Consider the following 23,357-nt stretch of genomic DNA (forward strand, 5'->3'; position numbering starts at 1 on the left):
TTATGGGGGCAGGTGCAGGGGCATGTGTGAGGGCTGCACCAGGAGCCTTCCCAACCCAGGACAATGAGCAAGCACAGTAAGAACTGGAGATGAATGACTCAGAGCTGACAAAGAGAGGGCAGGCCAGCATCACAGACCTCCTGGAGAGTGTCCAGGGGAGTCACAGAGAAGGTACAGGTGGTGCTGCTCCCCACACGGCTCCCATCTTCTGAGTCCAAACTGGGAGTGCCAGGAATCCTCACCCTCAGCCCCCGTCAGGAGGCAACCAGACTTTGGTCACTGTCTGACTGGGGAGACAGCACAGCTGACCCTTGGACTGAGGTGAGACTTCTTGATTGCCCCCAGCAGGAGAAGGGCATGGAGCCCTAGGAAGGAGGGAAGGAAGGAAAGGAGAAAAAAGGAAAGAGAAGAGAGAGAGAATGAGAGAGAGAGAGAGAGAATGGACTTCAGCAGACAAAGAACCCGGCCAGCAATAAAACAAAACCCAGAGAAGAAGGAAGTTCCCCAGGAGGAATTTGGGCACTGGGTCAACTTGATAGGGACAAGGTGCAATGGAAGCCACATTGATGAGATGAAGATGAGATGAGCCCATTCATCTCAGCAGCCAGTGGCAGAGAGGTAGACCGCAGAATTCCAGAAGCAAGTGGAGAGCCCACACGCCATACAATTATGACTCAATGAACCCAAGCCAGGAGGAACAGGAGAGGCATGGCTGAAACCGGATTACCAACACAGACAGCCAGCTCTGACCAGCACAGCAAAGGCACAACAAGATCCAGGCACTGGAGGAAGGGTGGAGGATACTTTCACTGGAGGATTGCTTGTGCCCCTGGGTAGAAGCCTCAACCAGTTTTTGGTATTTAAAATATATTTGAAGCCGGGTGTAGTGGCTCATGCCTGCAATCCCAGCACTTTGGGAGGCTGAGGTGGGCGGATCACCTGAGGTCAGGAGTTCAACACCAGCCTGACCAACATGGCGAAACCCCGTCTCTACTAAAATACAAAATTAGCTGGGTGTGGTGGTGGGCACCTGTAATCCCAGCTACTGGGGAGGCTGAGGCAGGAGAATCGCTTGAACCTGGGAGGTGGAGGTTGCAGTGAGCTGAAATATCACACCACTGCACTCCAGCCTGGGTGACAGAGCGAGGCACTCTCTCTCTGTCTCTTTCTCTCTCTCTCTGCCTCTCTCTCTCTCTTTCTCTCTCTCTCTCTATATATATATATACACACACACACACATATATGTATATTTGAAAAGTATTTAGATATGTGATGACAAGCAAAGAAAGAACTGTGCACAGAGTCCCAGGAAAACAAGACGCAGGATGCCTCCCACCTAGATATGGATCCTACTCTATCTCCTGAGCTGAGGGTAAAGAAGATTCCGCAGGTGCCCAAGACAGAACCAGTGAGTCACCACGAAGGGGGTGAAGTGAGCTGGCTGCAGATTTTCTGCAATGAACTAAGCACCAGAGGATGAGGGTCCCATGCTGATCAAGTTCTAATGGGAAAAATTGAGGTCTAGGACTATTATACCCAGCCAAAATGTCATTCGAGTCTGGAGACACAGGGGCAATGTCCTCCAATGCAAAGGAATGTGACAGAACGCGGCACCAATGCAGACGCCCTTGTTGGGAGAAAAACAACCACAGCCACCTCAAACATGACATGAAGCTACTAAAAGAAATACCCAAGAGAATTCCAGCATGAAGAGGCCGTATGAAAGGGCGGGTGGGCAGCGGGAAACCCACTGAGGTGGCCACGAAGCATTAGAGAATTACGCAAAATATGGTTGTAGAACAGGTAAGCATTTAAACCTTGGTGGAGTAAAAACAATGATACCATTAGTAACACTGTGGGTATGCAGGACACTGTGATCCGAAATGAAGACATGCCAGGTGACTGAGATTCTAATGCAAGCTGCACTGAAAGACCCATCCCCAGAGAATGACTGACTCCAGGGCAAAGAAGGTTCGAGAGCATGGAAAATCTAGTTTTGCTAGAGAACAAGGAAGTTGCAAAGAGGAATGGGGTCATGTCCAAGGGTACAGAAGCCAGTGGGAAGGGCTCCCATTGGTCAGAGTAGAGGCAGTGGGATCTCAGAGGGGACAATGATTTAGACATGGTGTGTAGGCTTCCTGCTGCTGTGGTTATAAATGACCACAAATTCAATTGCTAAACTTTTTTCTTTTTTTTTACCTTGAGACAGGATCTCACTTTGTTGCCCAGGCTGGAGTGCAGTGGCATGAACATAGCTCACTGCAGCCTGGACCTCCTGGACTCAAGTGATCCTCCTGCCTCAGCCTCCCAAGTAGCTGGGACCACAGGCATACACCACCATGCTCGACTAATTTTTGTAATTTTTTTTTTTTTTTTTTTTTTGAGACGGAGTCTCGCTCTGTCGCCCAGGCTGGAGTGCAGTGGCCGGATCTCAGCTCACTGCAAGCTCCGCCTCCCGGGTTTAAGCCATTCTCCTGCCTCAGCCTCCTGAGTAGCTGGGGCTACAGGCGCCCGCCACCTCGCCCGGCTAGTTTTTTGTATTTTTTAGTAGAGACGGGGTTTCACCGTGTTAGCCAGGAGGGTCTCGATCTCCTGACCTCGTGATCCGCCCGTCTCGGCCTCCCAAAGTGCTGGGATTACAGGCTTGAGCCACCGCGCCCGGCCATATTTTTGTAATTTTTTGTAGAGATGGGGTTTCGCCATGTTGCCCAGGCTGGTCTGGAACTCCTGAGCTCCAGGGATCTGCCTGCCTCAGCCTCGCAAAGTGCGAAGATTTTAGGTGTGAGCCACCGCACCCGGCCAACACAAATGTTTTAAGCACACAGTCCTGGAGGTCAGAAATCCCAAGCCCAAAGTGCCAGCAGGGCTAGCTCCTTCTGGAGCCCCAAGAAGGAGTCCATTTCCTTGCCTTTCCCAGCTTCCAGCGACACCCTCCCTGGCTGGGTCCCTCCTCCCATCGCTCTGTCCTTGATTGCGCCGCTCATCTCCTTCTCCAGCGACTCTGAGCCTCTGCCTTCCTCCCCTAGGAATCTGTGATGATCTTGGCTCACCCAGATCATGCACGGTAATTACCCACCTTCAAGGCCCTCCACTTAATCACATCTGCTAATCCCCCTCGCCGCATGTGGTCCCCCTCACCGCACGTGGTAACATAGTCACGGGTTTCTGGGATCAGGACATGGACATCTTCAGGGGAGCATTATTTGGCCCACCACACATGGCAGGTCCACGGAACTCCATGGCTCCGCACCTGATGCTCTGAATGGGGAGTCAGGGAACGCCTCTCCTTGTCACCACTAGAGGTTGCAATTCAACATTGCTTTACTGTGAAAATCTGTCATTAAAGAGAAAGGATCGAGGGTGTTTCCAGCAGGAATTATATTTGGGGGTGCACAGCTCCCATGGATGAAGGGCCAGCACAGGGCAGAGGAGAATGTGGGTAATGCTGATGGAGGGAGGAAGAGAAAAAGGCGGCCAGTACCTCCCAGGCCCCAGCGGAAGGATGGACTTGGGCATGGGCCTTCAGAGGGGGCCAAGAGCCACAGAGGAGGCACTGGGTGCTCGCAAAGCCACAGGCCACCTTGAGGTGACCGGGGGAAGTTCCTGCCCAGTGGTGGGGTTGGGCTGGCCCCAGCAGGTCCAGTGGGCCATCTTTGACATGGGCAACCAGGACCCAAGGCCACATGCAGACACCAAGGGCACCTGCAGCATTTTCGTAGCCTCAATCAAGTAAGCTCTTCCAACAGGCCTGCAGACCCAACTTCCACTTGGCAAAAAATACTGGAGGCAGAAGAACAAGCTGAACCACCCACAGAGAGGCCACTGGACACGTGCAGATGGTGAAACCTTCTGCAGGACGAGAGGCCTGGTGTACGTGCTACCTCTGTTGCGTAACGAACCACCACCAGCCTGGAAGCTTACAGCAGCACCCACTTACCACTTCTCAGTTCTGCAGGGTAGACGTCGGCGCACAGCTGAGCTTGGTTTTCTGCCGAGGGTCCCTTGAGGCTGAGATCCAGGCATCCGCAGGGCTGGGCCCGCATCTGGAGCTCAGCGGGAATCTGCCCCCAGGCTCATTCCTGCCATCTGCGGAATCCCCTCCAGCACTTGTGGGACAGAGGACCCCCTTTCTTGCTGGCTGCCAGCAGAAGGTTGTTCTCAGCTCCCGAGGGCCGCCTCCTTCCTTGACGTATGCCCTCATCTCTAAAGCAAGCACGGATGTGTTCAGTTCCCTGCTGCCTCCAGTCACTTCACCTCTTCCACTGCCAGCCAGAGGAAATGCTGCTTTCAGAGGGCACGTGTGAGTAGGCGCAGCCTACTCAGAAAATCTCCCTTTGATTAATTCAAATTCGACTGATCAGCAAACTTAATTATATCTCCTGTGTATACCTGTCTCCCCATTCCTCCTTTGTATAAGGAGGGGTCTTAGTCCTGTTGAATTAGGACCCGACCGAATGACCTCATTTCACCTTAATTGCTTCTAAAGAACCAGTTTCCAAATACAGTCATATTCTGAGGTACCATGGGTTGCGGCTTTGATATATAAATCTTGGGGGACACAATTCAATCCCGAACACCATGTCACGTGACAATCCTGGTGCGATGTCTGAGATTCACAATCCTGGGGGTAGGGTGGGAAATCCTGGGGGGCCCGCCTGGTGGGAGCTGCTCCAGATTAAAAAGGGGTTTATGAATCATCATAACCAGACCTGACACAACATTCCTGGATTGAACACACCAGCTGGTGAGGACATGCCAGGGCCGCTGGGGAGATGTCTCTCCAAGATGGACTTGGACTGCCCCTCTCCCAGGACCCCTGCCCGGCCCTCTCCCCTTCCCAGCCCGTGGCTGCGGCCCTCACTCTCCGGCCCCCGGCACTCTGCCCCTCTGTGGGCGTGGTCTTGGCCTCCCTGAGTTGTGGGGAAGACGCCTCCCCCTTCCTTTTCCCCTGGCACAGGGCGTGAGTCTTGGGAGACCTAATTAGGGCCTTGTGAAATCTGGGCTTCCCAGGCAGGCCGTGGGTGGCTGCTACATCCTCAGTGAGGCTATGGGGGTCTCACTTCCCAAGGAGGGGCCTGGGGGTGGCTTGGCCGCTAGCTGTTTTCTGCCCCACATAGACACCAGGTGAGTCTGCCTTGATGTTCTCCCTCCAAACAACGATGGGATTTCCCGGTGTCAGGATGTCCTGGGGCTGCCATAACAAAGTACCACAGCGGGGGGCTTGAAGCAACAGTTCTGGAGGCCAGCGTTGGACATCAGTGTCCCTGGGCTGGAGTCCAGTGTCACAAGGCTGCGCTTCCTTGGGGAGGCCCTAGGGAAGGTCCTTTCTGCCTCCTCCTTCTCCAGGCACCCCTTGGCAGTGGCCGCATCACTCCGGTCTCTGCCCCCACCTTCCCACGGCCATCTCCTCCTGCCTGTGTTCATCTTTTTCTTTTCTGAGTTTTCTTAAGGCAAGCTTGTTTTTGTAGTAAACTATGCATAACACAAACATTACCATTTTAACCCTCTTTGCCGCCCTCCTTTAAGGACCTCGTGACTGCGTTTTGAGCCAGGATGGCCTCCCTACTGCAACATCTTTCCCTCACTGGCCTCTTTCGAGCCCGCACAGCAGGTCCCAAGCCCCCACAGCTGTGGCTCCTGGGTGGTGGTGGGGAGGCTGCTGCCCACCAACCCCTCTTCCTCCCCAGACCCCTATCACCCAGGCGGTTCCTCCTGCCAGACCCGGGCTCCCAGGGCAGGTGGGACAGGGCCTCTTTTCCGGCATTTCTGCTTTCCAGCATATATTCCATCAACTTAGCACACGCCCAGGCAAACCACCCAGTAAAAGGACGGGGCTGTGTTGGAAACAGACTCTGTCCACATGGACCTGGCTGAGGGTCCCAAACCCAGCAAGGGCAGCCACAGCCCCACGTGGGAACCTCCTTAGTGGCCCCTGGGGCCCCCCGGCTTTGGTGCTGCCCCGGAGTGACCCCTGCACCCGGCGTCCGGGGCTCAATACCGTAAACTGAGTGCCCCAAACTACAGAGATCTCTTCTCTCCGTTCTGGAGACCAGAGTCCAAAATCCTGGTGCCGGCAGGTCCACCCTCCCCTGCAGGCGTAGGGGGTCCTCCGCCACCTCCAGCTCCTGGTGGTCCTGGGCTCGTGGCAGCGTCACTCTGACCTCTGCGTCTGTCCCTGCGTGGCTTCTCTGTGTCTCTAGATTTGTTCCTTCTCTCCGTATAAGGACACCAGTCACTGGATCTGGACCCACCCTCAGTCCCAAAGGGCCTCACCTTGAGATCCTCAACTAATCACATCTACAAAGATGCTGTTTCTACATAAGCCACATTCTGGGGTTCTGGGAGGACAGAAATCTTTCGGAGGCCCTGTTCAAACACTACAGGGGGCCTGGAGTACTCTCCACAGACCCTCCTCCTGAGGAGCCCCCAGGCAGCTGTGTGGCCCTCGACAGGCCCCGCCCTTCTTAGGACTCCATTTTCCTGTCTGTGCAGGGAGGGGGTTGGGCCATTGAGCCACCAAGGGATCCTGGGCTGGGTTTGTCATGTGTCCACCACATGACCCCCACGCAGCTGCCTCCTGGGAGGGGCAGGGACAGTCCCCCCAATCCTGATTACCCTCAGGATCACATGTGGGAGCCCAGGGGGGCCCCCTCTCATGGGGGGATGGCCCTGTCAGATCTGTTGTCTGTTGGAGGAAAGGTTCAGGGTCATCCTTGAAGCCAGGGGTGGGGGTCCCATCTGTGCCTGCAGGACCCCAGGCTCTGGCTGGGCAGAGGAAGCTCCAATCCAGATGAGTGGCTGGGACCTGCAGGTCGGGCCTCTCAGGGCAGCCCAGCCTGGTGCAGGGAGCGTCATACTCTCTCATCTCAGCCCAGCCGACCTGGCAGGAGCTAGGGATCCCGATGAAATACACAACACACCTGGTGAGGTTTCAATGTCAGATGAAAAATAATCGTCTTCAGTGTAAGCACGTCCCTGATATTGGATGGGATACACTTCCACTGGGAAATGATTTACTGTTTATCTGACAGTCATATTTAACCCGGCATCCTGTGTTTGTATTTGCTGAATCTGGTGCCTACAGCAGACACTCAACTCGACCTCTGTTGCATGACTGAATGAATGAATGACTGCATACGTGGAGGAAGGAACAGCCAGACCGGCCACGCCCCTTGCCAAGCACCGGCCTGCCTGGATCCTGCAGGCAAGGACCTGGTTCTCCCGCCCCCACAAGGCTGTGCCTGCCCCCGTTGGCCTGTGCTTCCCTGGGCGCTGCCTTCACTCTTGTTTGAGGATCGGGGGCTCAGGATGGGAGTGCATGCGGGGCCTGCTGTCTCTACCGGCCCACGGCTGCCCCCTGTGCAGATGGCACCCCTGAGCCCACCCCCAGCCTGGCCTCCAGGGATGAAGGGCACCCCTCCCATAGGGAGGACATGAAGTTGAGGCCCCTGGAGGCCTGGCCCCGAGGCTGGCCTGGATTTCGAGGCCCTTGGTGCCCTCCCCCTGTGCCTCTTGAGCCTCTGAGCCTGGATCCCACAGTCAGCTCTTATTCAGGGGCCCACGATGGACAAAAACTCAGAGGGGAAAGCAGGAGCGCTGGGAGGAGGGCTTGGAGCTTCCCAGGGCCCCTTAGGAAAACCTGCAGAGAAAGAGACAGGCTCAGCGCGAAGGTGGCAGGGATACCTGGGCCTCCCCAGACCACAGCACCCTCAGGAGAGCGGACGCTGGTCTGGGACAGGGCTGCCCTGAGCCATGGCTCTCAGACTGGATGGAGGAGGGGTGTCTAAGGACATGAGGCACCTGTGCTGGGCCAGGGACAGCTGGACGCCAGGCCTGTAAGCCCTGAGGGGTGGCCCAGCACTGAAGGCGGTAATGTCTCTGATGGACTTGCCGGACTGGCAGAATCATCAGTAACAAGGTCCCTGGGACAGGGCACTTCCTGGGACAGCCCTAGATGCTCCAGACGCCCACCAGGAGAGCCAGGGACTCTTCCTACTGACAGGGCTCTGAGGCCCCCCGAGTCCCGGGTCCTTCTAGAGGCAGCAGGCCCTGTGTAGACATAGCCATGCAGCAGACCTGTGGGCACGGCTGTCGGTCACACAGGCACAAAATGCCCCTTCGGGAGCCGCACGCTCACGTGGTGCACAAGAACATCCCGCCAGGGAGCAGCAGCCTCTCCTCCCCGCCTGCCACCCTGCGGAGCCCAGCCTCGGGCAATGGCAGTGGATGCCGGCGCCGGCCCTGTTCATGCCGGCGGCACTCCGTGCTGACCCCAAGATGGACGATACCTCCTGAAACAGGATGCAGGACAATTTCTAGGTACAGCTGGAACTCCTGACACCCCACCAACGCTTTTGCTTTTCAGACCTGGTGGAGGGGTGACAGGTCACGGGACAGCTCACCCACCCTGCCAGGCCTCTGCGGTGCTGCCCTGCAGGTGAGCTCTGCAGCTCCCAGCTTCCTGCGCTCTGCAAGTGCACCGCCTTGGAGAGCCGCGCCTGTCACTGAGTGCTGGGGAGGCACAGGCAGCGTGGCCTCGGCCTTCACTCACACAGTGGCCCGAGGCTAGCGGGGGACAGCAGGGAAGGACCTGACGAGCGCTGAGGAGGAGAGGGAAGCTGCACGCAGGAGGCTCTCTCCAGGGACCTGGCAGATGCCCTTGAAGTTTAAGCAATTTGAAATGAAAGTGCAACTTAACACCCCGGAGGGTTTCCCACAAAGTCTTTTGCAGCGTCCCCTTCTTTCCCTCCAAGCCTGCTCCAGACTGAATTGCGCCCCCTCAGATCCCCTTGTTGAAGCCCCCAACCCTGAGGGGACGGTATTTAGAGAGAGGTCCTTCGGGAGGCGATTCGGCTTAGACGAGGTCATGAGAGTGGGGCCTCGGGATGGGATCAGTGCCCCACAAGGGGAGAGCAGAGAGCCTGCGTTCTCTGCCCCAAGGGTGCAGCGAGAAGATGTTATATGCAAGCCTGGGACCTGCTCTCACCGGGAGCCCGGTCTGCCGGCCGGCACCTTGATCCTGGGCTTCCAGCCTCCAGAACTGAGAAATAAATCTCTGTTGCTGAGGCTGCCGGGTCTCTGGTGCTTTTCCATAGCAGCTGGGAAGACTGAGACGAGGTGTAAACACACTTACACCCATTCCCTTTCAGCTGGATGCGCCGGATGATGGAAACGGAACATTGGAGGGAGCGCACTGGGAATTACAACCTGAAGCCCAAACGGATGGTGGCTTCCTGACGCGGAGGATGCCAGCCCCCTCCCACTGGGCATCTGTGTTCTGTTTTACACCAATTCGGGAGGAATTTCATTTTGTGTCACGCACATGAGTCCCTGGGACATGGGCTTGGTGACGAAGCTGTGTGCCCTGTTGTGCCAGCCCCAGGGGTGGGATGGGGGATGCAGCCCCCGGGGACGTGGGATTTGCCCTCTCAAGGGTCTCCCTGGATATCCCTGGGCTGTGGTTGGGGGAGCCAGAGCCCTCGCTCTTAAGTCATAAAGATGCAAAGGCACTGTCTGACTTGCCACCTCGTTCCCGAGGACTGAGCCAGCCCTGGGCCCAGGGGTATCACAGACCCTCCTCCATGCCTCTGCAGGCAGGTGATGCCCCACAAGACACCGCTCACATGTGTCGGCCCTGGTCACCAACAGCCTCTGTGGGCCTCTGGCCCTTCTCTTGATCCTGCCCACTCCTTGGCCATCCAGTGCTGGAGGCGACCCAAGCCCCTGGAACCCACGGTCGGAGGGAGGGACAGGGCTAGGAAGAAGGTGCAGCCCACCCCAGGAGCCACAGTCTTCACAGCAGAGGGGTCACCTTCCCCCACCCTGACTCGGGCCCACCTTCCAGGACCCTGCTTCCTGGTAGGGAGCCCAGGGGACAAGGGTCAGCAGGCCTGTCCTCCAGCCCTGTCCACAGTCGAGTAGGGGGACACAGGCAAACCCTGAGCTGGAAAGGGACTGGAAAAATCATGACAGGCATTTCACTCACTCAGGACACCGTAAAGCACGTGGAACCTGCCAGAACTTTCGGAAACCATCCCCGGCCTTTCCTGCTCCAATAAACCAGACCTTGACTCAATCATGCAGGCGGCAGACCAACGGGGTCCAGGAAAGACAGACGGGCGGCCCTCTGGCTCTGGGAATGGCTCCTGGTATGCGCATGGCCGGCACCCTCCCCTGGCCAGGGCCCCACCGGCCTGGCCAAGGCTGTTTCTCAGGCCGGCCCGTGTCCTCCCAAGCCTGTGGGTGTTTACTCTGGAAAGGGGCCCCAGGACGAAAAGGGCCAGGGGCAGGACTGGGATCCCACCGGGCCCTTCCCTGCCCTATGAGTACGCCTGCACACAGCCGGATGGCCCTGGACAGAATGTTAAATATAACCTCCTCCACTCCGCCACCCCGAGGGCTGAGCAGCCTGGTGTTTCCCTGAGCTCAGCAGCTCTGGGCAGGAGGCACGCCAGGGGGCTGGTGCTGGAGCGGAGTGGCTTTGAGGCTGGGGCTGGTGCTGGAGCGGAGTGGCTTTGAGGCTGGGGCCGGCCCAGCAGCTCAGTCCGAGAGTGTTTTGGGCCACTTTAGCTCCTTCTGGGGGTCCTCCAGTCCAGGGGTCACGCTTCCCAAACCCAGCTCCAGGCCTCTCCCACCGCAGCCCTCACCCTGCATGGCTCCCTGACTCCTCCTCGAACCTTCACTGCCCCTAAACCACCACTGCCCCCTGGGCTCAGCCTTGTGTCCCCCATGCCCCACCCTCCCCTTTGGATCAGGCCTGGCCACACCCTTCCTCCTGACTGTCCTCCTCTGTTTCAAAGCTCCAGCTACACCTGAGTCTGTCACATGGGGACCTGGGGCCCTAAGGCAGGCTCAGCCCAGCCCCAGCTTCCCCAGAGCACCCCCGAAGGAGAGCTGACCTGTGCCCCAGGTCCTGCCCAGGCCACTCACACCTTCACGCAGAACCTTTGGGCTCAGTGCCCTTCAGGGAGCTGGGTCTGGCTCCGGGGCCCAGACATGCCTTCTCAGCTTTGGGTCTCAGAGTGGCCTTCAGAGAGCAGGTGGGGGGGGGGGTGCAGGCAGGACCCCCACCCCGGCCCCCAGAGAAGCAGAGCAAAGCTCCCTCCGGAGAAAGGCTGCCAGGGCCCCCTACTTCTTCAGCAGGGGCTGGGCTGGTGGGTGAGGGCAGGATGATAGGCGTGGGGAGGGGACAGAAAGAGATGATGGAGCCGCGAGGGCTGGGCAGCAGGAGGGCACTTACGCAATCCCAGGTTCTTTGCAGGAGGAATGATTCTAGGAGGCCCTCAGCACACCCAGTCACCCGGGGCTCAGGCACTTCCCCGACCAGCTGGGAAATTGTTCAGTTATTAAGGATGACAGATGAGTGCTGGGGGGGCAGGGCTGTTCCTAGAGATATCCTCACCTCAACTGCTTCTGCTTGGAGGCCTGGTGGGGCCTTCACCCTGTGAGAGGAGCCTCTCTGTCTCCAGCCACCCTGTCCCTGTGGAGCAGCCGGATTCACTGTGGGGTAGGGTCGGGTGAATAGAAGGGGTGCATCCAGCAGGGCCAGGGCTGCCCCCTCCTTCTGCACCCATCCCTGCTCCTGTGAGGCCACCGCTGGGTCCCTGCTGGACCTGCCTGGCTCGTCCACAGTTGCTGCCTGTGGGGCCGGCAGGGGTCCATCCTCCACGCAGGCCTGCTGCCCCGTGTTCCCAGCAATACCGGGCCCTGTTTGTGGTCCACTTCTCAGCTTGTTGTGTGAAAAAATATTTGGTGTTGCTCAACTCCAGAGAACCAAGTCAAGTTCTGTTCTCTGTTGTCCGAGGAGCTAAGGAAACAGCCTGGTCAGGTCCCTCTGGGGCAGTGTTCTGACCCCGGGAGGCCTGCACTCAGGCTGGCCTTTCTGCGGCAAGGGGGTCGCTCCCTTCCCAGGTGACCCTGGTGCCTGGGCCCCACGGTGAGGGGTGCTGGGCTCAGCCTGGGGTGGCCCAGGGAGCCAAGGCAGTGGCCCTGGCCATGCTCAGGGACGAAGCTTCCTCTTGCCTGCCGAGAGCCTCAGCCAGTGGGCAGGGCCTTCCTGGCACCTCTCATGTCCTGCCTGGCCTCTGCTTAGTGCCTGGGAGTGTCGGCGACCCCGATGTCGCCTCCAGTGGTGGCTTCAGTGGCCCCGGTGGGCTGGGTCCTGGTGCAGCATGCCAGGGGGGCAGCGTCTGTCCCACCCCTCCCCACTAGGACTCCTTGTCTGGAATCTGCCCCTTTGGAGATGGGCCTGTGGTGTGATGGCTCCAAGTGTCCCCAAAGCATGCGTCCCCTGACATACACAGCATCTTCCCGAGCCTCAGTGCAGGGCAGGTGGAAGCTGTACCTCCACCGCCACAGACCGGGGTCTGCACAAGATGCCCGGGGCCCAGCTCGGGGGCACCGCCAGGATCCAAGCCCTCAGGCAGCCCCTGTCCCTCTGGCTCCTCGAGCTGCCCTTTGGGGGCTGTTAACCCCTCTGCAGAAGAAGAGCCCAAGTCCGTGTCCTCCAAGGGCCATGACGCTCACTTAGGCTTCTGGGATACTCTTAAGAGCTGGCTCTGGCTGGGAGGGCCAGGGCCTCCATTAGCTGCCCCCAGGCTCCCAGACAGAGGGGCAGTGAGACTCTCAGCATGGCTCAAGGGGCTCCAGAGCCCGGGCCCAGGTGGACTGTGGCTGAATGCTGCTCCCCGGGAGCACCCAAGATACCATCTGATAGGCCGTGGTGAGGGTCTACCCAGGACCTCATCAGTGAGCTCCCAACTCTGCCCACTTCCCCCACTGGGCGGTACCAACAGACTGGGTCATCCCCCCTGGGAGCGGCCTGCCCAGCAGTACAGCCTCCTCTACCCACGTGGCCAGCCAGGCTCTTCCCTGCCCAAGGCCACAGGCAATGGAGGCTGTGGTGACTCACTGCCAGAGGCTCTATTCCCCAGGCGAACAGGAAGCCCGAGTCCTGCCCGCCCACCTGCTCACTCACAGCCTGCCAGGGGTTGGCAGCAGCACCCGCTCCCCTCACAGAGCCTGCCCCGGGGTGGAAACAGGGAGGGCGTGAGGGGTGCCGGTCTGTGCTGAGCCCCCACATTGCACCTGCCCTGTGCTGGTGGTTGAGTCTCCCTGCCCCCCAGCCTCTTCCTCGGTGCAGAGAGAGGCCAAGCAGCACTTCCACCTTACCCAGACCTGAGACACCCCCATGGCAAAGGCCACACCACGCTGGTTCCTCAGGGGCCTGGGCGGAATCTCTGCTGCCATGTCCGGGCATACCAGCCCTTCCATCTGCAGCCCAGGACCCCATCCCAGCATCCCCTCCCCTCCACCTAAGGGCTCTCTTGCCCAGAGCTGGCAGGCAGGTCTTGCTGGACTCAGCCCTCTCAGACCTGGGCCCCCATGGCCTCCAGACCCCCGCCTGCGCTCCGTCCCGCATTCAGATAAGCACGTCCTCCCACCTCACACAGCCCTGTGAGTCACTGTGGTATACATGAAGGGGGTCCCACCAGGCCAGGCAGACGGCCCCCCTGTCTCCACTCCAGGAGGGGGAAGGCACAGGCACTGGGGATGCGGAGAAAGATGATGCGAGATGGGGTGGGTTCTAATGGCAGGCAGAGCCATCAGATCCCACCCGAAGCACCCGGAAGGGTCCTCCAAGCGGCCGATCCCCTCCTCCCGGTCAGCTTGGGTTTTCCACAGAGCCAGGGGCCGGGGTCCCCACGTGTGTGTCCTTATGGATAGGGGAGGGCTTGGGTGACCTCAGGACCCCTGACAGCATCCTGATTTCCCTCATTGCTGCCCACCCATTCCAGCATCGGGGGTCATGAGAGAGGCCAGGCCAGACTCACCCAACCCTGCCATGGAGGCCGAAGCAGGCACCTTTGAGCAAAGAAGGTCTGAGAGAAGAAAAACCCTTCAGGCCGGGCTCCCTGAGCTGCCTTCGAGAGGAGAGGCCCCCAGGCTGCTGTTGAGACCAAGGAGCTACCATTCCTGGGTGGGGGAAGTGGGGGTTCCCCAGGCTCCCAGGCCTCTAGGGCACCCTCTCCTACATCCAGTCAAGGCAATTTCTCAGGAAGGCCTGAGTCCATGTGAGGAATGAGTTCAGCTGTGCAGGGGGCAGCTGGCGAGTTGGCAGGTGACTCAGGCAGGAGCCCCCCAACTCACTTGCCCCCGCGTCCCCAGAAGGCTGCCCACTCCTGTACTGTGCCCAGTCAGCCTCACCAGCCCCCGCAGCCTCCATGGGGAGCCGGACAGAGCTGCTGGGAACTGGGCTGGAGACCAGACAACCAGCAGACCCCCACCTTCCGGATCTCGTGCTGCCCAAGGCCACCATCTCTACCAGGCCCAGGTTTCCTCTCAGGGATGAGAAGTGGGAAACCACTCTAAGAAGGAAGCTGGCCGGGCGCGGTGGCTCAAGCCTGTAATCCCAGCACTTTGGGAGGCCGAGACGGGCAGATCACGAGGTCAGGAGATCGAGACCATCCTGGCTAACACAGTGAAACCCCGTCTCTACTAAAATACAAAAAAACTAGCCGGGTGAGGTGGCGGGCACCTGTAGTCCCAGCTACTCCGGAGGCTGAGGCAGGAGAATGGCGTAAATCGGGGAGGCGGAGCTTGCAGTGAGCTGAGATCCGGCCACTGCACTCCAGCCTGGGCGACAGAGCAAGACTCCGTCTCAAAAGAAAAAAAAAAAAAAAAAAAAAAAAGAAGGAAGCTAAGTCCCCTCCTTGTCCCGTGCTATAGACACCAACACCACAGGGCCAGGTCCCCTCCCCTCCCATCCTATAGACCGAACACCACAGGGCCAGGTCCCCTCCCGTCCTTCACACACGAGGAAAGGGATGCGGCACAGCATCTCCGAGGCCATCTTGAGGGACAGCGCCACAGGACAGGTATGGTGACCACAGAGCCCTGATGCTCTACACCCCTGGCCACTCTCCCTCCAATAGGACCTCACTGTATACTTCATTTCCAACCAGAGAGAGCAGGGCACTTGTGGGGTGGCACAGATGCCCTGTACCCCATGGGCCTTTCCTGGAGAGGACCCACAGCAAAGCACCAGCTAGCACACACACAGCCACACACATCCGGCGGTCCACCCCCAACACCATTGGCACACAACTCATGCGGCCACTGGGCACAGCACACCAAGGCCACTGGCATGCAAATCAGTGGCTGCCAGGGGCTGGGGGATAAGGGAGCATTTGGGGAGTGAGTCCCAGAGGTAAGGAGCTTCCTTCTAGGCTATACAAATGTTCCTGAATTACAGTGGTGAGAGTGGCACAATGTGTACTAAATGTCAGTAATGGTAAATTCTGTTTAATGTATTTTACCATGATTTAAATAAACCACACCCAGGATCAGGGACTCATTGTGATATCCAATGCCAGCTTCTCTTCTCCCAGGAATGGGGATGGTTCTCTCTAGGCAGATAGCAAAAACCTCTCCTGTCCACTTCTGAACACTCAGGAATACAGCATTACAATTAGATCAACCACAGCCACAGGCGTTATTGAGTCATCTGGGAGCCCCAGGCACCATTAGGGGGATGGACACCACTTCCTGCCCAGTATCGGAAGGATCTTCCAGGGCTGCTGTTTTCAACAATTAGCCAAGTCCCAGCTGAGCAGGCACCTGAGGGGCTGGTGCTGGCTTAGAAAAATGTTGAGTCCACGAATTCGGCCTAGGGAAGCTTTGTGTGGCTCCTAGGGGGCAGGACAGCCTTCTAGCCACTCATGCCACCCTGGGACCAGCCTGGCTGGTGGGTGCTAACCTGAATAACTGTTGTTGGAAGACACTGTGGATTTGCTAGCTAAGCCCAGGGCTGGGCGGTGACGGGGCCCTGGAAACAGTGACAGCGCCAACCCTGCCATACCCGCTGGAAGGGGAGCGGTTCCTGACCTGAAGCCCCTGCGGGCTCCAGCCCCACGTGCGTCCTCAGAGCACTCGCCTTTGCTTGCAGGCAAAAAAGCGCCTCCCCAGAGCCTGGCAGAACTAAAGTGCTGGGTGTTTACCCAAGACAGCTATTTGGGGAAAAGGAGGAGAGAAAAGCAACATTTCTTCCAGCTTCCTGCCAGCCCCCTCGGCGGATGAATTATTCCCATGGGCTCATCCTGTTGGTCCCTAACTGAAAGACACAATCCATTTTGCCTTTTTAGCCCAGGAGATGTTGAGGGGACGGGGACACTGTGACTCGGAATAAGTGACCAGGTCATGAACCTGAAGGACACGCTCCCTCATTGAATAATTAATCAAGGACCGATGCCTGAGCCTGGAGGACGCCAGCCCTCAGCCAGGCTGCAGGCTCCGCCACCGGGGCGCTTCCGGCCCTGGCTTGCCCCCAAAACAGCAAAACTGGGGTGCTGGGGGCTGGGAGCAGACACTGGAAGGCCAGGCCGCCCTCCGCCTCCGCGCCCCAAGTCGGGCTCTGGAAGTCTCCGCAGCTCCGAGCATCCCGCGCCCTCCTCCAGACCCCCTCCCGAGAAGATGCTCCCCCCTGCCCCACCCCTCCGAAACTTCTGTGTCCCCAGAAGCCGAAAAAAGTTGAAGGGCGCCGGGGCTGCGGGGCGCGCGGGACCGGCCTTCAGCACCGCGGACAGCTCCGGGCGTGCGGCGGCCCCGGGACTGCGACCCCCGCCCCCCGCCCTGCCCCTACCTGTCGTCGTTCTGGAAGGACGGGTCGCCCAGCAGCAGGTCCCGGAAGCGGTAGCGCGGCGGCAAGGGCAGCACCTCCGAGTCCAGGTCGCTCATCTTGAAGCCGGCGGTGTCCAGGAGCGCGCCGTCCCCCGCGCAGGGCCGCCTGTGGGCACACGCCAGCACCCCTCAGCCCGTACCGGGCACCCTCGCGGATGCACGCAGCCCCCCGGCCCCGCCAGGCCGCGGCCAGCGCAGTCGCACCCCGCCTACCCGCGACCCACCGGGCGGGCCGGCCGGGTGGGGCGGGCCTGGCGGCAAGCCTGCGGCGGGGGCGCGCGGGACCGGCTGCGCCGGGCTGGGGCCAAAAAAAATAAATAGGGCGGGGCTGCGCAGGGGCAGGGGCGGGGCTCCCTCCAAAGCGGCCCTGGGGCCTGGCAGGAGGTAAGGGGGACGGGAGCTGTCATGGCCAGCTCAGGGACAGGCGCGCAGCACTCCTCCCTGATTCCCCAGAAGCCCGCATGGAGGCCCTCCCCCAGCTCTGAAGCCCCGCCAGACTCCTGCAAACCCTCCCAACTCGCCAGCTCCTCTCCCTGTCCCCAGGGACTTTGCCAAGGCCTGCTGCTCAACCTTCCTTCAGGGTCCAGAACACCCATCCCAGCCCCCGAGACCACCGTTTATGACCCTCAGGCTGTTGAGGGGTGAGGGTGGAGGGACCAGGAGGCCTAAGAAGACACCCTTGTTTGCAGCCTCCCCAGGCGGAGCAGCTCAGCTCAGGTCAGAACCCTGAGGGGGCTGCCAGGCCCTCTGGGCCCTAAGCTGCACTGCCACTGTCAGCAGGTGAGGGATCAAAGGGACACAGAGAGCTGGCAGTGCAGGGTAGGGGCATTGTGGCACACTGGGTATAGTGGGAGGATCTCTGGTGGTCTGCAGTTCTCGAAGGCCCAGGCAGGTGTCTTCCAGGGGTCTTGCACCTTTCCTGTCCCCATGTCCCCCACTGAAGTGAGTTTTGGCTGCTCCAGGAGAAGCAGGAACTGAGGGGCAGGGAGCTCCTTACCTGGCCCAGGCCCACCCTTGTTCAAGGCTTTGAGGCCAGCAGGAGAGCAGAGGGGGATGGAGGGGACTGGCTCCCCCACAGGCAGGGGCAGGAGGCTCTGATCACACACAGCTCCCTGTGCTGTGCCCATAGGCCCCGCACAGAGGCCACTCACCTGGAACACCAGGTCCAGGGACGCTACAAAATTCTCTTCTCTCTCCTCAAGTCGGGACGGGCGGGCACATTCCTTGAGCCCCCACCAAGTGCCTCTCCTGGGCCCCCTAACCCTCAGACGAGCAGCAGGCAAGGAGCTATGGGCACCCCAGGCCGAAGCTGCAGGCAGCAGGTGCGTACCCCAAACCCTGCTCCTTGTTCTGAGGTCACAGGTTCAATCCCCAGGATCTGGCAGCGTTTGAAAAATAACATTTTCCTAATTGCATCAGCGTAGCTGCATGTTTTTCCTTAGTCACAAGCTGGCTGGGCCATGGGGAGGTGCAAGCAGGCAGGGGAACCACGTGGCCAGGGGTCGGGGCTATATTTTCTTGGTTTTGTGCCTTCCTTACTGAAAGCCTCTTTGAATGGTAAAACCCCAAGAGACTGCCGGCACCTCAGGCGTGGCTGCCTCCTCCTGCCCCGCCCCGTCTGTCTTTTGAGCGGCTCTGGTTCCTCCTCCTGGCCTCAAGACCCAGTCTCAGCAGGGCCCATGGACAAGCTCAGGGGGTGGAACCTTGGCTTGCTTCAGGGGTCACCGGGGGAAGGAAGTGCACCAGGAGTCCAGAGACCTGCCCCACCCTTGCTTCCCAGATGTGGCCTGGGGAGGGTGACAAGGACAAGCTGCCCTTCCTCCCTCGGGGAGCTGCTTTGACACTTGAGTGAGCACACGGCCATGAGCAGGTGTCCCGCAGGCCTCCTGGCATCCTGCCTTGTTCCCCCCATAGAGCCAGAAACCTTGAAAATACTTGGCTGTTGTGCTGGCCGAGGGCCGGGGCTACAGGGTCTCTGGGAAAGGTGCCCATCGCAGGCAGACCGCGGCAGAGCAGCTGCTCCCCATGTCCTTGGGGTCTGGTTGAGACTTTTCCCAAGCAAGAAGGCCTACATCGGCCAGCTTTTTTGGGCACCGGGGGATAGGGGACTGTTGGGGGGTCCAGTCCCTGCCGAAGCTGGTTCAGGTGGAACTGGAACACAACCCTGGCATAGCCAGACACGGGGACCCCAGGGCCCACCTCGAGATTCTGCATCCCCTCTTCTCTTGCGCTCTTCTCCCTGTGTGACCCAAGGGCCCTGGAGGAAATCTAGGACCCCCAAGACCACATCCATTATCTTTTATTTTGAGTGACGGCTGTGCCAAATAATTGCCAATTTCCGTAAGAATTCTGTGCTTTGGTGGCTTACGGAAGGTGTCCCTCTCCTCAGCCCTTACACCACTCTCTGGACAAGGTGTGGAGCTCAACCTGTGGGACTCACACCCCTTGGAACCAGGGCTGAGGTGACAGGACAGAGCACACCCCCTAGGCAAGGCCGGGGCAGCCCAGGGGCTCAGAGCACCCCTTATTCCTCTTGGGGACTCTCTGGGCTATCAGTACACACCCTGCAGGCCCAGGGAGTGGCGGGAGTCCTGCTGGCATGAGCACGACTCAATCCTGGCCCATCAGTCCTGGCTAGGCAGCTCCCGGCTGGGCACTTCACCTCCCTGAGCCTGTTTGCTCATGTGTGAAGGGAGATACTGATGCCCGTTCCCTTATAGGACGACTATGAAGATGTAACCAGACAGCACGCCTGAGGCACTCGGAACAGGGCCTGCACGTGAGTGCTTCAGCTACAGCAGGTGTACCGTGGCCAGCAGTTTGGCTGAGCTCTCATGGACAAAGGCTATGACCCAGGATGGCCAGTGCCCAGTGTGCCCCCTCCGCTCAGCCGAGGCCCATCAGGGAGCTCAGGCTTGGGACACTGACTTTTGGAATCCATCTGGAGAGGCCAAGAATGAGCAAAGCAGTCCACACCCGGGCACGGCAACAGGAAGTCCCCGCCAGCTGTTTGGTGCGTAGTCACGTGCACTGACCCTGACGACCCCGCCAGAGGGGAGCCCAGCAGCTGCGCTCAGTGCCAGCTGCCATGGACTGAGAGCCAGCTGCACGCCAGGCACCCTGGCAAGCCAGGTGGTGGCATGGAATCCTGAGAACAGTTCTCAGAAGCCAGGACAGTCTCTATGCCTAGTGCCTGGCAAGAACAAGTGGCTCCCAGAGCTCAAGGAGCATCACTGAGGCCCGGCAGAGACGCCGGGGTGGGGGCCAGGTCCAGGTTCACCTTGGGCTGTGCTACCTTTGGGCAGCTGGGGGCTCTTCTGATAGCCGGGAGTGCCTGCTTCTCACTCCCCCTGCATCTGTCCCCAGTGGCCATGGAGCCAGGGCTGTCTGACAAACTGCTTAAAAACAAGCTTCTCCTGCCAAAGGCCCTGGGCATTCCTGTTCCAGTTGGGAATGCAAGGCTGCCCGTGCCACCATAAGGAAGGCCTTATCTGTGCACTGCTGCGAGAAAAAGGATAAAAGGAGGGAGTCATGAAGGGGGCTTGTTTGGAGCTGGCATGATTATTTACTGGAAAACCCAAGAGGAATCAGCTGAAAACCTACTATAGCAAATACAGAACCCAGTACGGCAACCAACCCAGTAGCCCCACGGACAGCAAGAGCAGAGAGCCACCAGGAGAAAGCCCTGCTCACAGCAGGTGCAGGAGCTCTGAACCCGGGCTCCACCCTGCCCCAAACCCACAGGGGCACACGGCGTTCCCGAGAGATGGACTGGAAGCTGTCACTGGCGGGAGACGGAGGTCTTCCTCCCAACGGTCCAACAGTCCCTTCTCCAAACACACCGGCAAAGGGAATCGCCGCCAATCAAGAGCGCATCACTATTTTCTCAGAATTTGATGAATTGTTTCAAAAATTAATCCTGAAGAACAGACATGCAAGAACAGGCACAGCGGTTGTGAGGAGGAACAGAGAGGGCCCCCGTCTTCTGCTGCCAGCACCAATGTCCAGCCACAGCAGCTGACACTCTGCAGTCTGGCTCAAGAAAAGACAGAGCGGTGAGACATAGCAGAATACCTTGACCAGCTGAAGCCCACGTTGGAATCCAGGCTTGAGAAAGGAGGCAGGGGCACTCGTTGGTCCTATGGTATTGGGATAAGTGCAGCTCCAACTGTCCTGACTCAAGTTACGGCTGCAAATATCCTCCCCATTGTGTTGATGGAGAAATGGAGGCTGAAGAACTTCAGAAACACACTTGACCTTGTTCCTTATTTATCCTTGTTTATCACTTGTCCCCTTGCCTCAGGAGGGCCAGTGCTTGAACCCAATACCTGGCTCCAGCCTACGCTATCCAACGTGCCTTCTGTTGGATAAAATAAGATTAGACCCCACGCTGTAGCCCCAAACCAAGGACAAGATGGAAAGAAAATACAGGGAAAAGTGTTTAGAGCTGAGAAGACCTTTTATTTAATATCCAAAACCCATAAAACATCTATTGCAAGATGAATAGATTTATAAATGCTTCTACATCTGAACAGAAACAGTGCTGTTTAACAAAAGACATCACTGGCAAAAGGAAAGAACAAGCTACCAACAGGAAGAACATATTCGCAACAGCATAATCATCAGAACACAGCCCTGTGCCTACAGGATCCATGGAAAGGAAAACAATCTAGCAGAAAACACGGCCGGGTGCGGCGGCTCAAGTCTGTCATCCCAGCACTTTGGGAAGCCAAGGTGGGTGGATCAGCTGAGGTCAGCTGTTCCAACTTGGAACCTCTACCTGGGGACATCCTTGATCTGTGTCCAAGGAGGCCCAGGCATGGATTTTCATCACGGTCTCATGTATGAAGGTGAACATGGCAAACAGCCTGCACGTCCATGAATTCAGGAGCGGCTGACAGCTACAGCCAACACTGCTCTGTGAAGGCACAGGTCTCTGTGAGCCCGTGTAAGCCCGTGTGGATGCAACACTACACACACAGAATGACATTTAACGAACCCCATTTAAAAACTAAACACGACCTCTTTCCACAGAACCCTAAAGAGGAGGTGGGTTTCTCTGGGCACCCAGCTTGTAGGTGATCTAGAGACTGTCCCCACACACTGGCAGCCACAGTGCTGGGGGCAAGGTGGGGTTCTAGGGCAGTGTCTCACCCATTGTACCTTGCAAAGTGAATATATCATGCACAACGTGTGTTATGGCAAACGGAACAGCTAAGGGCTAAAGACGTCCTCCCCCAAAGTCCAGCATCACCAAGCCCTTATTTCTGCCCTGGCTGGGGCTCAGCGAGAAGCAAGGAGCCTGCCTCTCAGGATTAGCGTAGGAAGTCCTGGATAAAATATCCTTCCCTGCAAATACTTCTTTTAACATTGCTTGTGGCCCAGCATTGTGCCTCACCCCTATAATTCCAGCACGAGGTGGGCAGATCACTTGAGCCCAGGAGTTCATGACCAGCCTGGGCAACATGGCAAAAATCTGCCCTACAGAAAAGTTATCTGGGCATGGTGCCTGTAGTCCCGGCTACTCAGGAGGCTGAAGTGGGAGGATCACTTGAGCCCATGAGGTTGAGGCTGCAGTGAGCCATGACTGTGCCACTGCACTCCAGCCTGGGTGACAAAGCTAGACTGTGTCTCAAAAAACAAACAAAAAAAAGATTGTGACTGTCTTTGGCTAAGGGAACGAGGTTTCTCTCCTAAAATACTTTCTTGTTCACACTCAGTTCAAAATTTCCAGGAGCTGGGCGAGCCATGTTTGACAGAGACGTCAGGGAGGAGGGAGATGAGCACATGTAAGCATGTAAATAGGCACACGCATGCTGATGTGTGAATGAGCATGTACGTGCATGCAGAGGTATGTGCGTGAATATGTGCATGCATGTGTGGATGGGTTTGCATGCATGCATGTACAATGTGCATGTATGCATACATGTACATGAGCATGTGTATGCATGTGCACATATGGACATATGTGTGCATGCGCATGGATCTGTGTGCATGTGCCTGCATGTGCGTGGGCATCCCTACCCAGCATTCAGGAGAGTCCCCCAGAGGCATAGCATCACCGTGGTGGGGGCGTTTGAGTGCTGGGCTTAGTGCCCAGCAAGTGCAAAGCTGCAGAACCTCTGCTGACCATGGCAGAAATACTCAATGCTTCCTTTGCACAATGATTAAAATGTCAGAGCTGCTCAAGATGCCCAGGCAGCTGGGCAGGCAAGTGTCCTGGGTGACATCTCTCTTTAGGGGAGGGGCTTCTTGCCCATGTGAGGGTGGCTGCTCAGCACCATCTCCTGAGATGCTTTAAGATCCAAAATGAAAGCTCAGAACACGTGGATGAGCCGAAATCAAGCTGTAGATTTATCCAGACAGACTTTAGAGCAGCTTTCTCCCAGCCCAGAGGGAAGACAGGAAGGCCAGCAGCACAGTGGACACAGGGGCCCCGGCGAGGCTGTGGGGGCCATCACGCCTGGACCCGTGCCCGAGGTTGTCGGGGGAAGCAGAAGCCTGGGCTTGGGCCAGACGCCAGGCGAGCTCTTCTGCTGTCCCCACCCCCTGCAGCAGGCAGCAGTGTGCTGGTCACTCAGCGGCAGATGGCAAGTCCATCTCAGGGTCCTGGGTGCCTGGGACCCTTGGCTGGTCCTTCCCACAGGCCACACCCTGTTCTCCAGCTGTATCAGCCCACA

General features: G+C 58.2%; 1 protein-coding gene across 6 annotated transcripts in view; it reads right to left on the reverse strand.

The window, feature by feature from the left end:
* The window catches only part of KCNT1 (potassium sodium-activated channel subfamily T member 1), an 89,976-nt gene that overhangs the window by 61,196 nt on the left and 5,423 nt on the right, over nucleotides 1–23,357 (reverse strand). For all 6 annotated transcript variants that reach the window (XM_017848649.1, XM_017848658.1, XM_017848651.1 and 3 more), the window contains exon 2: nucleotides 16,640–16,783. In XM_017848649.1, the coding sequence (XP_017704138.1) occupies nucleotides 16,640–16,783 (144 nt within the window). The remainder of the gene's footprint in view (nucleotides 1–16,639; nucleotides 16,784–23,357) is intronic.

The sequence above is a fragment of the Rhinopithecus bieti genome, unplaced genomic scaffold, assembly GCF_001698545.2.
Source record: "Rhinopithecus bieti isolate Rb0 unplaced genomic scaffold, ASM169854v2 scaffold_2205, whole genome shotgun sequence".
NCBI lineage: Eukaryota > Metazoa > Chordata > Mammalia > Primates > Cercopithecidae > Rhinopithecus > Rhinopithecus bieti.